General features: G+C 36.5%; 3 protein-coding genes across 11 annotated transcripts; 2 read left to right on the top strand and 1 right to left on the bottom strand.

The window, feature by feature from the left end:
• The first annotated feature begins 2,369 nt into the window (after positions 1–2,369).
• On the top strand, positions 2,370–7,161 carry LOC132052211 (protein HOTHEAD-like). Its single transcript, XM_059443628.1, has 7 exons — positions 2,370–2,477; positions 3,136–3,520; positions 4,879–5,189; positions 5,299–5,684; positions 6,010–6,578; positions 6,671–6,850; positions 6,891–7,161. Exons 1-6 carry the CDS (start codon positions 2,375–2,377, stop codon positions 6,723–6,725), a joined length of 1,809 nt encoding a protein of 602 aa, XP_059299611.1. The 5' UTR covers positions 2,370–2,374; the 3' UTR covers positions 6,726–6,850; positions 6,891–7,161.
• Positions 7,162–7,391: 230 nt separating this feature from the next.
• Positions 7,392–12,911, top strand: LOC132052208 (putative pentatricopeptide repeat-containing protein At1g17630). Of its 9 annotated transcripts, XM_059443625.1 has the most exons (4): positions 7,392–10,139; positions 10,391–10,490; positions 10,822–10,894; positions 10,973–12,911. In XM_059443625.1, exon 1 carries the CDS (start codon positions 7,787–7,789, stop codon positions 9,971–9,973), a length of 2,187 nt encoding a protein of 728 aa, XP_059299608.1. In that variant the 5' UTR covers positions 7,392–7,786; the 3' UTR covers positions 9,974–10,139; positions 10,391–10,490; positions 10,822–10,894; positions 10,973–12,911. The 9 variants fall into 9 exon arrangements, with proteins under 9 accessions (XP_059299608.1, XP_059299601.1, XP_059299607.1 ...); XM_059443618.1 differs by lacking the exon at positions 10,822–10,894; XM_059443624.1 differs by having other exon boundaries at positions 10,822–12,911.
• Positions 11,168–12,736, bottom strand: LOC132052210 (LOB domain-containing protein 22-like). Its single transcript, XM_059443627.1, has 2 exons — positions 11,756–12,736; positions 11,168–11,304 (listed from the first exon to the last, which is right to left on the bottom strand). The coding sequence occupies exons 1-2, from the start codon at positions 12,703–12,705 to the stop codon at positions 11,262–11,264; spliced, it is 993 nt and encodes a 330-aa protein (XP_059299610.1). The 5' UTR covers positions 12,706–12,736; the 3' UTR covers positions 11,168–11,261.
• Positions 12,912–12,951: the final 40 nt, after the last annotated feature.

Genomic DNA, 12,951 nt, shown 5'->3' with positions numbered 1-12,951 from the left:
TTTGACGGATGAGAAAAAATCATTTATATTTTGCCTCCGTTGGAAACTCGAGACTCATGATTTTCAACCACTTTATTAACCCAATATTGCATATCTTCCTAGATAGCTGGCAAAGGTTTAATATTCATATGGAAGAAGGGAAAAAATGGAATAGCAAGTCCTTTGTTGGGCTCAACATCTCAACTACGACGGTCTTTAATACGCATGCACATTTCCATTTACGGTTTTTATTTATTTATGCAGTTGTTTCTGTTTCATTGCATGCCAATAATACCACACGATATTCTTAATAATGATTTTACAACTACGTTTGTCTGACTCCTCTTAACTAACAAGTGAACATATTCATATCCAACTTTTATGTGGAGGGTGGAAGAGGATGTGCCGTCCTAAAGTTGTGAACATAAAAAAGACAATTTGCTATGTGCACATGCACGACATGTTCCAACTGTATGAGCGTTAATGAATGTTATGATGGTCAAGCTTCGCTTGAAGTCTTTTGTAGGCTGCTCCAGTTGCTTGAAAATAATTTCTTGGACTTAAGTTGAAATGATTCTAAGTACTAGCGTCATTAGGACATATATGTACCGTATAATTAATGTATGTTAAAGATAGTAACACAAGTCCAGGTAAGATCTCTCGACATAACCCACCCTTCCAGATCCATTGGATATCCTATGTGTTGTTGTAGTGAATTTTTATACACAAAATTATATTGCACATCGAAATTACTAGTTAGGTTCATATGAATCCAATACCAACAAGCTGTATACGTAACGTGAATAGGAATTAATCGATCGGATAGGTCCGTTCCGGATGCCAAATGGATAGAAAAAAAAAAAAAGTAACTTTGAAAAGTAAATGGTGAAATTACTACCAGTATTGCATTAATTATTGGAAACTAGTTATGAAGTTTAGTGTTGATAAAGTCAATGTTTGTGGTTGTACTAGTATTTTCGGACTCTTTAGACATTTACATATTTGTCTCATGCGGCGACATGCATACCGTTTAAGCAATGAGGAAAAGTAAATGAACATGCCACCCACGCTTTCCACATTAAGCTAAAAAGCCATGCTACTTATTAAAACTTGCATCTTTCTAGATTTTTTAACTCCATTTCTTACTTTTACCGTAGGTACCACGTAAATAAAAATAAGAAGCTAAAAAAATAACAACATAACCTATGATGCGATAACAAGAATAAAATTATATCGAGGTCCTAATTACACGATTTTGGTATGAATGACAAATTTATTAGTTACTCATGCATTACACAATTTGGGGATTAAATTCATTCACCAGTAGCTACTTAATTTGTCAAGGTGGCTATGTCTGATGAGTGAGCTGTACTTGAGAGGCTCTAGACAAAGATGAAGATTATAATTCTTATTACTAGAGATTGATTGACTGGAAAGTAAACGGATGAGCAATATGCATTAATGATGGAGCCCAACTGTAGGCATTCAATTCGCTATTAAATGAGTCTCCCAATTGAAGTTACCCTGGCATTTAATTTATTTTACTACTACTATTTATGATTAGATGAAATAGGCATTTTCTCTTCGCTCTTCTCGTGCAGCCATGCAACCTAGATTTTCACTAGTGAAATTCAAAATATATAGAGATACATAAAATATAATTTGATCCTTATATATTTAGTGTAATTTTTTGGTGAAGGATTTTGAGCAAACCCCTCGCTCTGCCCTTGCTCCCTTGAGTTCGTTCCCTCTTATCTCATCCAAAAACATAATTCAATCATCATTATTACATAGCTAAATCAATTGCACCATTACTTAAAGGATGAGTGATTTAAGATATATACATATATGGCTAGTTTATTCTTTACATGTACATTAGTAAAAGTAAAGTGATGGTATATTTATTTGTCAATGATACCGGCGGACTTTCTATTTGAATTTTGTGGTTCTGTATTAAAAATGTGTATAATGTACTAAAATATCTTTTGAATCTTGTGGTTATAAACTTGTCATGTAGGATGTTTGAATTGTCAACTTACTAAATAAAGAAAGAGACACTCTTTTTAGGACGGATAAAAAATGAAAGTAACACACTTAAATTGAGACGGAGAGAGTAATATTGAATACTGCTAGAAATATGCTCCTCTGTCCTGCTTGTTTTCCCAGCAATTAATGTTGTAGTTGCGGAATTCTATAAGCTGTAAACGAATCAAGTGCGAGTATATATATGAATGTAGATAGTACTGCTATATATAGTTGCACACAGAACAAGGCCAACCAAAGAAAGCCACATCAAAGAGAGATAGCTAGTTTGAGCTGAAGAAGAACTGCTTCACTTTTCCTACTGGGAGTTTCTCTTTTAATTTCTCTCTTCTTTGGTTTGTATCTGAGCTCAATGGCTTTGGTTGGTACAGCTTTGCCTGTGATTTTGAAGCTCCTAATTATCTCCTTGCTACTTCTATGCCTCAATTTTAACTCTTCTCTCACTTTCACTCAAGGTACTTTTGCTTTCACAACTTCTCCCCCACATCTCTTGGGGTGCGGTCCTTTTCCGGACCTTGCTAACGGAATGCTTTGTGCAAAGCACCGGACTACTTTTCTTTTCTTTTTCCTTTTTTAATTTCTTTCAAAGAAACATTTTCTTGCAAGCCTGGTCAAAACAGAACAAATAAAAATGTAGAGGAAGAGTCAGAGTTTTCTTCTCAGACTTTATTCCTTGTCTATTGATGGGCTAAATGTACAATTACTGCAAGTGTACTTTTTTTTTTTTATCAGGATCAGTCCCTACTTGCAGTTGGATGCTAAAATTAAAATTAAAAATAAGAAATAAAAGCGAAAAAGAAAGAGTAGTGATCAGAAAGGTAATTTGTATAATATCTATAGATTGTATTACATTGTTATGTTACCTGAAAGGTAATGTTCATAAAAAGAGAGATTAGTGATCAGATGTGCTTGTTTCACAAATTAGTAGACTCAAAAACTTTGAATCAGATGATGTGAAATAAAAAGAACTTCTGACAATTGTGTGAAATACAAGTGAGTAAATTTTTTCGAAAAACAAAGTTGCCTTTAAATTTTTTTAATGGTCAATATATACAAGTTATTAAATCTTAATTTTAGTTTTTTTAACGGTGGGAGTCTTTTGTGTAAAAGCAGCAAGCAAATGGGAATCATGGGAAGATAAATACCCATTCATCAAACCAGCAAGCTCATTCTCATCATCATCAAATAATGCTTGGAGTAGTGACAACAACAAGGCTTATTATGACTACATAATAGTTGGAGGAGGCACAGCTGGCTGCCCTTTGGCAGCTACTTTGTCACGGAACTTCAGTGTGTTGTTGCTTGAAAGAGGAGGAGTCCCATTTGCCAATATAAATGTGTCATTCATGCAAAACTTCCATATCTCTTTGTCTGACACTTCACCAACTTCTGCTTCCCAAATTTTTGTCTCAACTGATGGAGTGTTTAATGTAAGGGCGAAAGTCTTGGGTGGTGGCACTTGCGTCAATGCCGGTTTCTACAGTCGTGCTAGCGAAAGGTATGTAAATTGTAAGTGATCTCATCCACTTTCTAAGAAAATGCGTGCTAATTTTAGCGTGAATGTGAAATTCATCCCTTACTAATTGTTGAGTTTGTTCCACATTGGTTGTGGGACGGGAATTTTGTTTCTTTATATGGTTTTGAACAATCTCACCTCATGATCTAGCTTTTAGAGTTGAGTTAGACTCAACATCCTTTTTAGTATGATATAAGAGCAAAACTCATTCAAGTTTAGTATGTAATTAAAAAGGACAGATGCGAATTTAAGTACATTGGACTAATGAAGGCATTTGACAGTGACAAGGTTCATTTGGCAGTCTAACTATACGTACTTGACCTTTCTAAATCAATAGGATTCCAGGGGCAATAATTTTGTGGGAACAATCATATGGTTAGACCCCATTAATGATCTTGATATATTTAGAAAACATTGATGATTTCTTTCATTTGTTTCCTGAATATGGGAGGTCTAGGGCAATTATCTACACCCTTTCAAGGAGATTCAACATATAGTTTATACATACAAAAAATTGACCTATACATGTAGCGTAATTTTCAAAAAGTGGTGTCAATTGATTCCCTTAAAGAAGGGTGTCTCCACCACTGCTGTAGGATACTGTCCTTGGTCCTTTAATTAAGCTTCTCTTTGAATAGTTGCGCTAGTGATATCTGTCTCCATATTGTGGTCCTTCTTGCCAAGTTTGAAATAAAAGATTTGGTAGGGAATAACAAATGATTTAAAGACTAACCAGATATGGTTGGTTGTCAAACCATATATAGCCAGAAATTGAGCCTAGTGTCCTCTTAAAACATCCAACTACTAGCCTTCTATCCTCATTTATTGTATTTACCATTTAAGGCCAATGAATTTAATTTCCTCTTTATGATGGTAGCCATTATGCTTACCAAATTTGAATCATCCTACTGTTTAGCATGAATCGTTATTGAAATAAAACTATGAAACAGAAATGTAGGTGCATGAGTCTTCCTTTTTTCTTTGATCTTGTATCCGGCATCCATTGACCTTATTTTGTCACATAGGGCCCACTAAAAGGGGACGTGCTCCTTGTCCGTAGTTTCTCCGTCCCCATGATCAGAACCAAACTTAATTTCACTTCTGCTAGCAAATGTAAATTTATAATTTGTATAGTCGTAGAAATATGGCTCGCAAGGACGTGGCCTGCGTTTGATCAGAAAAATCCAATTTTAAGAACCTTTTTTAAAACAAATTCTCTTTTACTTGGTGGAGGTTGGAGTAGCTAGTGTACTAGACACATAATTAATAGTATCGCTGCGTTGAGCTGTACAAATTGATGGCAGATAGATCATTGATGCTACTTTCATTTCAACTTGTAGCTATATCAAGAAAGCAGGTTGGGATTCTAAACTGGTGAATGAATCATATCCCTGGATTGAGAAGCAAATTGTTCATAGACCAATCTTAGCACCATGGCAAAGAGCAGTAAGGGACGGTCTTCTAGAAGTTGGTATCTCACCTTTTAATGGATTCACGTACGATCACGTATATGGAACCAAGTTTGGGGGAACCATTTTCGACCGATTTGGTCGTCGTAAATCTGCAGCTGAACTACTCACCTCGTCCAACCCCGAGAAGCTTCAAGTTTTGGTGCACGCGACAGTTCAAAAGATTGAGTTTGACACATCAGGTATTACATGTCAAATCAATCAAATACATTTAGTCCAAGATTGAGTTAAACTAGCATCTGAAAAAATCAGTGTTCAATGAGATGATGATAGTATTTTAAAATTGTGTAGGGAAGAAGCCAAGAGCAGTAGGAGTCATCTTCAAGGACGAAAACGGGAACCAACACAAGGCATTTCTTTCAAGCAGAAGGGGAAGTGAAATTATAGTGTCATCTGGTGCAATTGGAAGCCCTCAGATTCTATTGCTCAGTGGAATAGGACCAAAGAGTGAGTTGGAAAAGTTGAACGTCTCGGTGGTGCTTGACAATAAATTCGTGGGTAAAGGCATGTCGGATAACCCCTTAAACACCATCTTTGTTCCCACAAATAGGCCTGTTGAGCAGTCACTGATCCAGACTGTAGGAATTACCAAGATGGGAGTATATATTGAAGCTAGTAGTGGATATGGACAAAAAGAAGACAGCATTCATTGCCATCATGGTATCGCATCAGCTGAGGTTAGTCATAAAACTTCCAACTTCATTCAAGTAAAAGTTACAGGTCCATTTTATCTTGCGCTTATATATTTCGGTGGTTAAGGAACACTTGACTACCTGGAAAAAATAGCTGAGATTTTAACAATCAGTTCTTGTTTTGTCGGAAACATCCTCTTTAGTTTACGTACGTACTAAAATCATGAACTTTTAGTGGCCAGAGCCAAAACAGGGCTTATGAGCTACTTGGCTAGTTGAGTTTTTTCAGATGGCATTCCCTTAAACTCTGTGACTTCACAAGAACTCCAAGCAGTTTTCTGACATACTTCGTACATTTTGGAATAACCAGATAGGGCAACTCTCCACCATTCCTCCAAAGCAGAGAACACACGAAGCAATTGAAGCGTACAAAAGAAACAAGAAAAATGTTCCACAAGAATTATTCAGGGGAGGTTTCATATTAGAAAAGATAGCAACCCCTTTATCAACAGGGCATATTAGCCTGAAGAGCACCAAGATTGATGACGTTCCTTCCGTCACCTTCAACTACTTCAGCCATCCACGCGATCTGAAGAGATGTGTGGATGGCATACGCATTATGGAGAAGATTGTGAAATCTAAACATTTCACCAACTACACACAGTGCGATAAGGAGACACTTGACAAGTTGCTAAACATGAGTGTCCAAGCTAATGTTAATCTTATACCGAAACAAACTAATGACACAGAGTCACTTGAACAGTTCTGCAAAGACACTGTGATCACAATATGGCACTACCACGGGGGTTGCCACGTAGGCAAAGTGGTAACCCCTGATTACAAGGTTATTAATGTCCACAGGCTCCGTGTCATTGATGGTTCGACATTCACTGAGTCGCCAGGCACCAATCCTCAAGCCACAGTTATGATGATGGGCAGGTAATTAAAATCATACCTCACAAGTTTTCTGAAGAGGAATATTGACTAGTTAATTATATTAACTGATTTCTTTGAGGCTGCATTTGATGCAGGTACATGGGAGTAAAGATTTTAAAAGAAAGATTAGGAAGAGCAGCTGGTTCGTAAAAGAGTCCTGTAGATGGACTTCTTAGTTTCTTTTGATGGGGGCAACTGAGTGGGAGTAGGTGGGCTTGAGTGTTTCTTGTTTTCACATAAATGTAAATTTTGTCATTTTAATTCTTGGCAAGCAGCATAAATGTAAATTTTGTCATTTTAATTCTTGGCAAGCAGTCATGTGTAGTCTGTAGAGTTGGTCTCGCCATAAAAAAAAAAGATTAATTAGGACAAAAAAACTTATTCACACCTGGTGTTTACACCAAAATATATAAGTTTATCATGGTTAAGTAGTAGATCGAGGTGATTATGTAAGGCAAATAACCATGATAGTGATAAAAGTGCATATGTCATTTGTTTATTAATTTTTTTTAAACATGAGGTGTGAGTAATTTCTTTATGATTATTGTTAAAAGTGGATATGTCATGTGCTTATTAATTTTTTTTTTTCAAACACCAGATGTGAGTAAATTCTTTATTATGTGTGTGTCCACCTTATGTAATGAATATGAAGTGCTTGTTACTCCCTCGGTCTCAATTTATCTTTCTCAATTTATGTGATAAGTTCAAAAAAAATGATATATTTTCTTATCTTGTAATAATTTAATTTTAAACTTTTTTTTTTTACGTTTAACGAGATAGTTTATGACCATATAAATATCTTTATCTTATTTTAGATGACAAAATTTGAAAGTAATAGGTGTCGTAGATTATCAATCTTCTTTCTTCTTAAGGTAAAACTTGTTTCTGGAATTTAATCCTATTTGCAATATAAAATACTTGTACTTCCTGTGGGTTTTGTCAAGGTTTGATGTCCAAGTTAAACATCAAAACAACAAACAAGTTAAAGTTGGCACAATTTTCATACCAAAGCAGTCAAACAACACATACAAGCAATGAAGAACACAGACTATATGATTTACAGTATTTATTTAATTTTGGGGGTCAAGAAGCAATACTTTCTGAACACAGATATATACGGAGAATATATATAAAGCGATTGCACAAGCTGCTAGACATTGTCCATTCTTTATTTATTTTTTGTTGTAAAGAAACATTTTTTAGACGAGGATATGCTTCAAAGCTGTTGGTCAAATTCAAGGCGTTTAATTTCCCTGTCTCCATTTTCAATTTCATCTAAACTTTCATTTCCATCAAATTTAATCCATTTTCACTCTTCAGCCAATCATTCACACAACACCAAAAATGATCTTCTTGATTTCTTTGACCACTTACTTCAACAATGCAACCTTAATCTTCAACAACTTAAGCAAGTCCATGCAAATATCATAACAACAAATTCATCAAACTCTTCTTTTATAGCTGCAAGACTCATATCCATTTACTCTAAATTTGGGTTTGTCAATGAAGCCCAAAAAGTATTTAAAGCCTGCCCAAATGAGTGTTTTTCGAATTTGCTGTTATGGAATTCAATCTTGAGGGCTAATGTATCACATGGGAACTGTAAAGAAACTATAAATCTTTATATAAAGACGCGTGAATTTGGTAATTTTGGTGATGGGTTTGGTTTTCCGTTAATTATAAGGGCATGTGGTATGTTTGGTGACTGTAATGTTTGTAGTATAGTGCATTGTGATGTTATACAAATGGGTTTTGGAAATCATCTTCATGTTGGAAATGAATTGATGAATATGTATGGGAAGATTGGGCGAATGGATATTGCACGTAAAGTGTTTGATAGAATGTCTGTGAGAACTCAAATATCGTGGAACATTATAGTTTCAGGTTTTTCGCAGAACTTTGAGTGTGATGCTGCTTACGAGACGTTTTTGCTGATGGAAACTGAGGGGTTTGAACCGAATTCTGTAACTTGGACGTCGTTGTTATCTAGTTTTGCTAGGTGTAGACGTTACGAGGATTCATGGAAAGTTTATGTTTTGATGAGAAAGAAACGAGTTGAAGCTACTGCTGAGGCAATTGCTGTAGTTATATCGGTTTGTGTTGGTGACGATGCGATTGATAAGTGTGAGGCATCGCACGGATATGTTATCAAGGGGGGATTTGAAAATAATTCTATTGTGATAAACTCATTAATGTGTATGTATGGGAAAAATGGTGCTGTTAAACAGGCTGAGTGTCTGTTTTCCGGGTTGCAATTGAAGACTATAGTGAGCTGGAACTCTTTAATATCTTGTTATGCAGAATCAGGTTTATGTAACGAGGCCTATTCTTTATTTTTGCAGTTACAAGAGCTGGATGATCCAACGATGAAACCTAACGTCATAAGTTGGAGCGCTGTTACAGGGGCATTTGCAATGGCCGAGAGGCATGAGGAATCTTTAGAAATCTTTCGAAGTATGCAAGTTGCTAGAGTACTGGCTAATGATGTTACAATTTCAAGTGTTTTATCAGTTTGTGCTGAGCTTTCAAACTTTCATCTTGGTATGGAAATCCATGGTTATTCAATAAGGTTTCTAATGGATAGAAATACTTTGGTAGGAAATGGGTTGGTTAATATGTATATGAAGTGTGGTAGTCTGCAGAAAGGGAACAAAGTATTTCAAAGAATAGGTAAAAAGGATTTAATTTCATGGAACACAATGATTTCTGGCTTTGGAATGCATGGACTTGGTGTTAATGCCCTGGAAATATTTGACCAGATGGTTAGTACTGGAACTAAGCCAGATGAAGTTACTTTTGTTGCAATTCTTTCTGCATGTAGTCATGCAGGCCTTGTTGATGAGGGGTATAAAGTTTTCGATCAGATGAAGAAAGTGTTTGGAATTCAACCACAAATGGAGCATTACGCTTGTATGGTAGATCTTCTTGGTCGTGCTGGGCTATTGCAGCAGGCTAGTGAAATGGTGCAAAACATGCCAATGAAGCCCAATGCCTGTGTCTGGGGAGCGCTACTTAACTCTTGTAGAATGCATAAAAACATGGAAGTCGCAGAAGGAACCGCTGCTCAGATTTTCAACCTTGAGTCTGAGATGACGGGGAGCTACATGTTGCTCTGTAATTTATATGCTGTAAATGGAAGGTGGAAGGATTCAGCGAATGTGAGGATATCAGCAAAGACACAGGGCTTGAAAAAAGCTCCAGGGCAAAGTTGGATTGAGGTGAAAAAGAAAGTTTACATGTTCTTAGCAGGACAACCTATGGAATCAGAGATGGAAGATGTTCATATAATGCTTAATATTCTTAGCCTTCATATGGCTAAGGAAGAACGCATGCCCCAAAAGAGCTTTGCTTTGAAATGTGCAGAAGAACAAGAAGACTATCTGTATTTGACATCATGAAAAATTATCTGTCTATGCTCGATGCTGGAAAACTACGATCTGATCTCTAACCATTTGCAAAACTTATTTTAACAGCTGACCTCCCTTCCAATCTTTCTACGAGTATTTTATATATTTCACGGGTCAGCCATATACGAGTTTGCTGTGCAGTCACTTCATTGCTCAGGTATGTATGATTACATTTTCCAGGAAAAAGATGTTGCATGTTGATATGTTTTTATTTACTATAATTTCATTTTTACTATTTTGAAGTATCAATGCACGTTTCAAAAATACTAAATGTTCACTAATCTGCTGAATTCGGGTCGAAGTCTGATGAGCCTTTGCATGATGGATTAGACTCGTTTGTATTTTCGTACATAAAGGAATAATTAGATTGAACTGATACAATAATGATTTACTGTTTGATTTTCCCAGGCTTGAGTTGCCATGTCGCAAATAATTGATGAGCTTGCAGAAACGGAACTTATAAAAGGAGCAATGACAAAAGTTGGTTAGGGAGTCATAATTGGTCGCTGTAAGTATGCCGATTATGTAACATCTTATACAATTGGTAATCGGATGCCGTTGAAATTGAAGTCTCATTTATTTTAAGGTTCACGTGAAGGAAATGGTGTTTTTAATGAGCTGGAAATGGTGAAAATGATGAAGCTTGGCTTTCTATAAACCTCTGCGTTTCACAAACAAGGAAGAATGTGAAATATGTATCAAGACCAGTTACGTCAAAATAGAAAATATACACTATCACTAGCATTTGACTCATGAAACCTCAAGCCAATCTGCAAATAATTTCTTGGTTTGCGAATTTATTATCACATGCCTAAACACATGCAGCCTTTCATTTGCAGTTGAGTGATTCGTATCAATGAATCAGAATAGTGAATGTACATCACCACTCTCATTTGACTCATGAAATCAGAAGTAAATAAGCAAACCTAATTTCTTGTGCTGCCTATTTATTACTCACATGTCTAAAATTATGAGCCTTTGTTTTTCCAGTAAAACCATTTGGATTCAAACGGCATGAACTTTAGGAAGAGTGAAGACCCCTGCAGACCAGTGGAAGCTAGTTTTGCATACCGATTGATCGGTTGACACTTAAAAGAAAGGAAGAACAAAAATATACACCGCTCGTTGGGAGTTTGGGCAAAATTGTGAAGTCAGTTGACTCTAAGAAATTTCCTCTTGCGGATCTCTCTACTACAAAAAATTCGGCGAACTACAGTTTGTGAAGGTAAACAGAGTAGCAGCACCTTTAGATCTTGATCTTCGAGGATGTTGAAAGGATTCACCCTCTTCCTTCAATGGGACTCTGTTCCCTTGTTGAATAGCTTCATCATTATACAATGAATAAATGTCAAAACTATATCTCAAATATAGAACGAAATAAAGAGAAAAGGAGAATTGTCCTTACTATGCCATAGTTAACACTATTTTCTCTTTTAGTTTCATTGTCTTTTCTCTTTAATGACTACATTAGAGTTATTTGGGGAACAAATATTGAGTTTTGAACCGAGATCAGCTTTTCTAGGTTCTATAATTGTGAATAGCATTGTATATTGTAGAGTATATTACAATGTGCAGAAAGTATTCTGAAAATTCCATGAAGATCCATCCAAAAAACCATAGTCTATTCTTTTCCCCTAAAACTGAGCAAGCTCTGATAACAGATCAAAGATTTATATGTTGACCAAATTCATCATTAGATCTTTGAGCTCTCTAAAACTCAAAACCTCACACGATTAAATAATCAAAGAATAGGAACAAAGTGCAATTACTAACCTGTGTTGATCAAAGGTTTGGTCATGTTCGAAACTCAGGCCTTCTTCTCCGAAACCTGAAATCCCCTCAATAATAGGCTTGATATTGTCGCATGGGTCATTAACAGAAAGTTGCTTCATCATGGAATTAGGCGCTGATGTAGACGTGGATTCTTGTTCATGCAAGCTCCAAGGGAAGTTAATATCTGCTAAATCTAATTGGCCATCTTGAATTTCATCATATTGCTGATCATCATCAGCTTGCTGACAACGAGGATGATTATAATAACTATCATGAGGATGGTACTGATCTATAGCCTGTTGTTCATAAGAAGATGCATTATTATTATTCACCAAAGTGTCTGCCTGATTCACAACACCGTCACAATTATTATTATCATTGAATGATTCCTGATCAGTTGCATGATGATCTCCTAATATCTGTTGTTCAGATGCAGCAGCAGCAACTGCCTGTGCTCTGCAGTAGGCGAGCTGATGAAGAACGATATCCAGCTCTGCTTTGCAATAATCAATGTGGCGTTGCAGGTCTCTGATGATACGGTAACAACCACCAACAGGGTCGTTGGCGCGAACATCAGATTGGAAGATGATGGTTCGCATGGCCTCGTCTTTGAGGGGTTGATCAAGGTGGCGAATGATCTTGGTGATGTTGCTGACCCCAAACAATTTATGGGCGTTGAGGAACTGGCGTTGGCGATCGTGTGGGAAATAAGGGGCAAGAACGCAGTCGGGGGCACACTTTCGACGTTGGTATTTGCACGCAGCACAAGCTTGGCCAGCACCGCTGACACGTAAAAGAACGTTCTTATTATTGTCGTTGTTGTTGTTACTATGTACGCGTTTAGTGTACTTATGATTGAGGTTGTGATCAGTGATGAATGTATGAGGAGGTTGGTGGTGGTGAATAGGAATATTATTGGGGGTGCTAAAGGAGGTCATTTGATTCTGCATATTGTAATTATTATAAGTTTTTAGTTTGTTTTGCAGGGAGATTTGTGCTGCGTTTCCGGCGGGGATGGAAAAAGAGGATTAGATTAGAGAGTTTTCTTTTGAGTTCCTCCCTTCTTTTCTCCTTGCCAATGTAACCAACTTACACCAAATGAGAGGCTCACGATTCTTCTTTAAATCTGACATAATAATAATGTGTATTGTTGTCGTTTGATCTCTCTCTACACGCACATACACATAATTGAAATT

The sequence above is a fragment of the Lycium ferocissimum genome, chromosome 4 (assembly GCF_029784015.1).
Source record: "Lycium ferocissimum isolate CSIRO_LF1 chromosome 4, AGI_CSIRO_Lferr_CH_V1, whole genome shotgun sequence".
NCBI lineage: Eukaryota > Viridiplantae > Streptophyta > Magnoliopsida > Solanales > Solanaceae > Lycium > Lycium ferocissimum.
The sequence above is the reverse complement of the archived record's forward strand: the minus strand, read 5'-3'. Positions and strand labels throughout refer to the sequence as shown.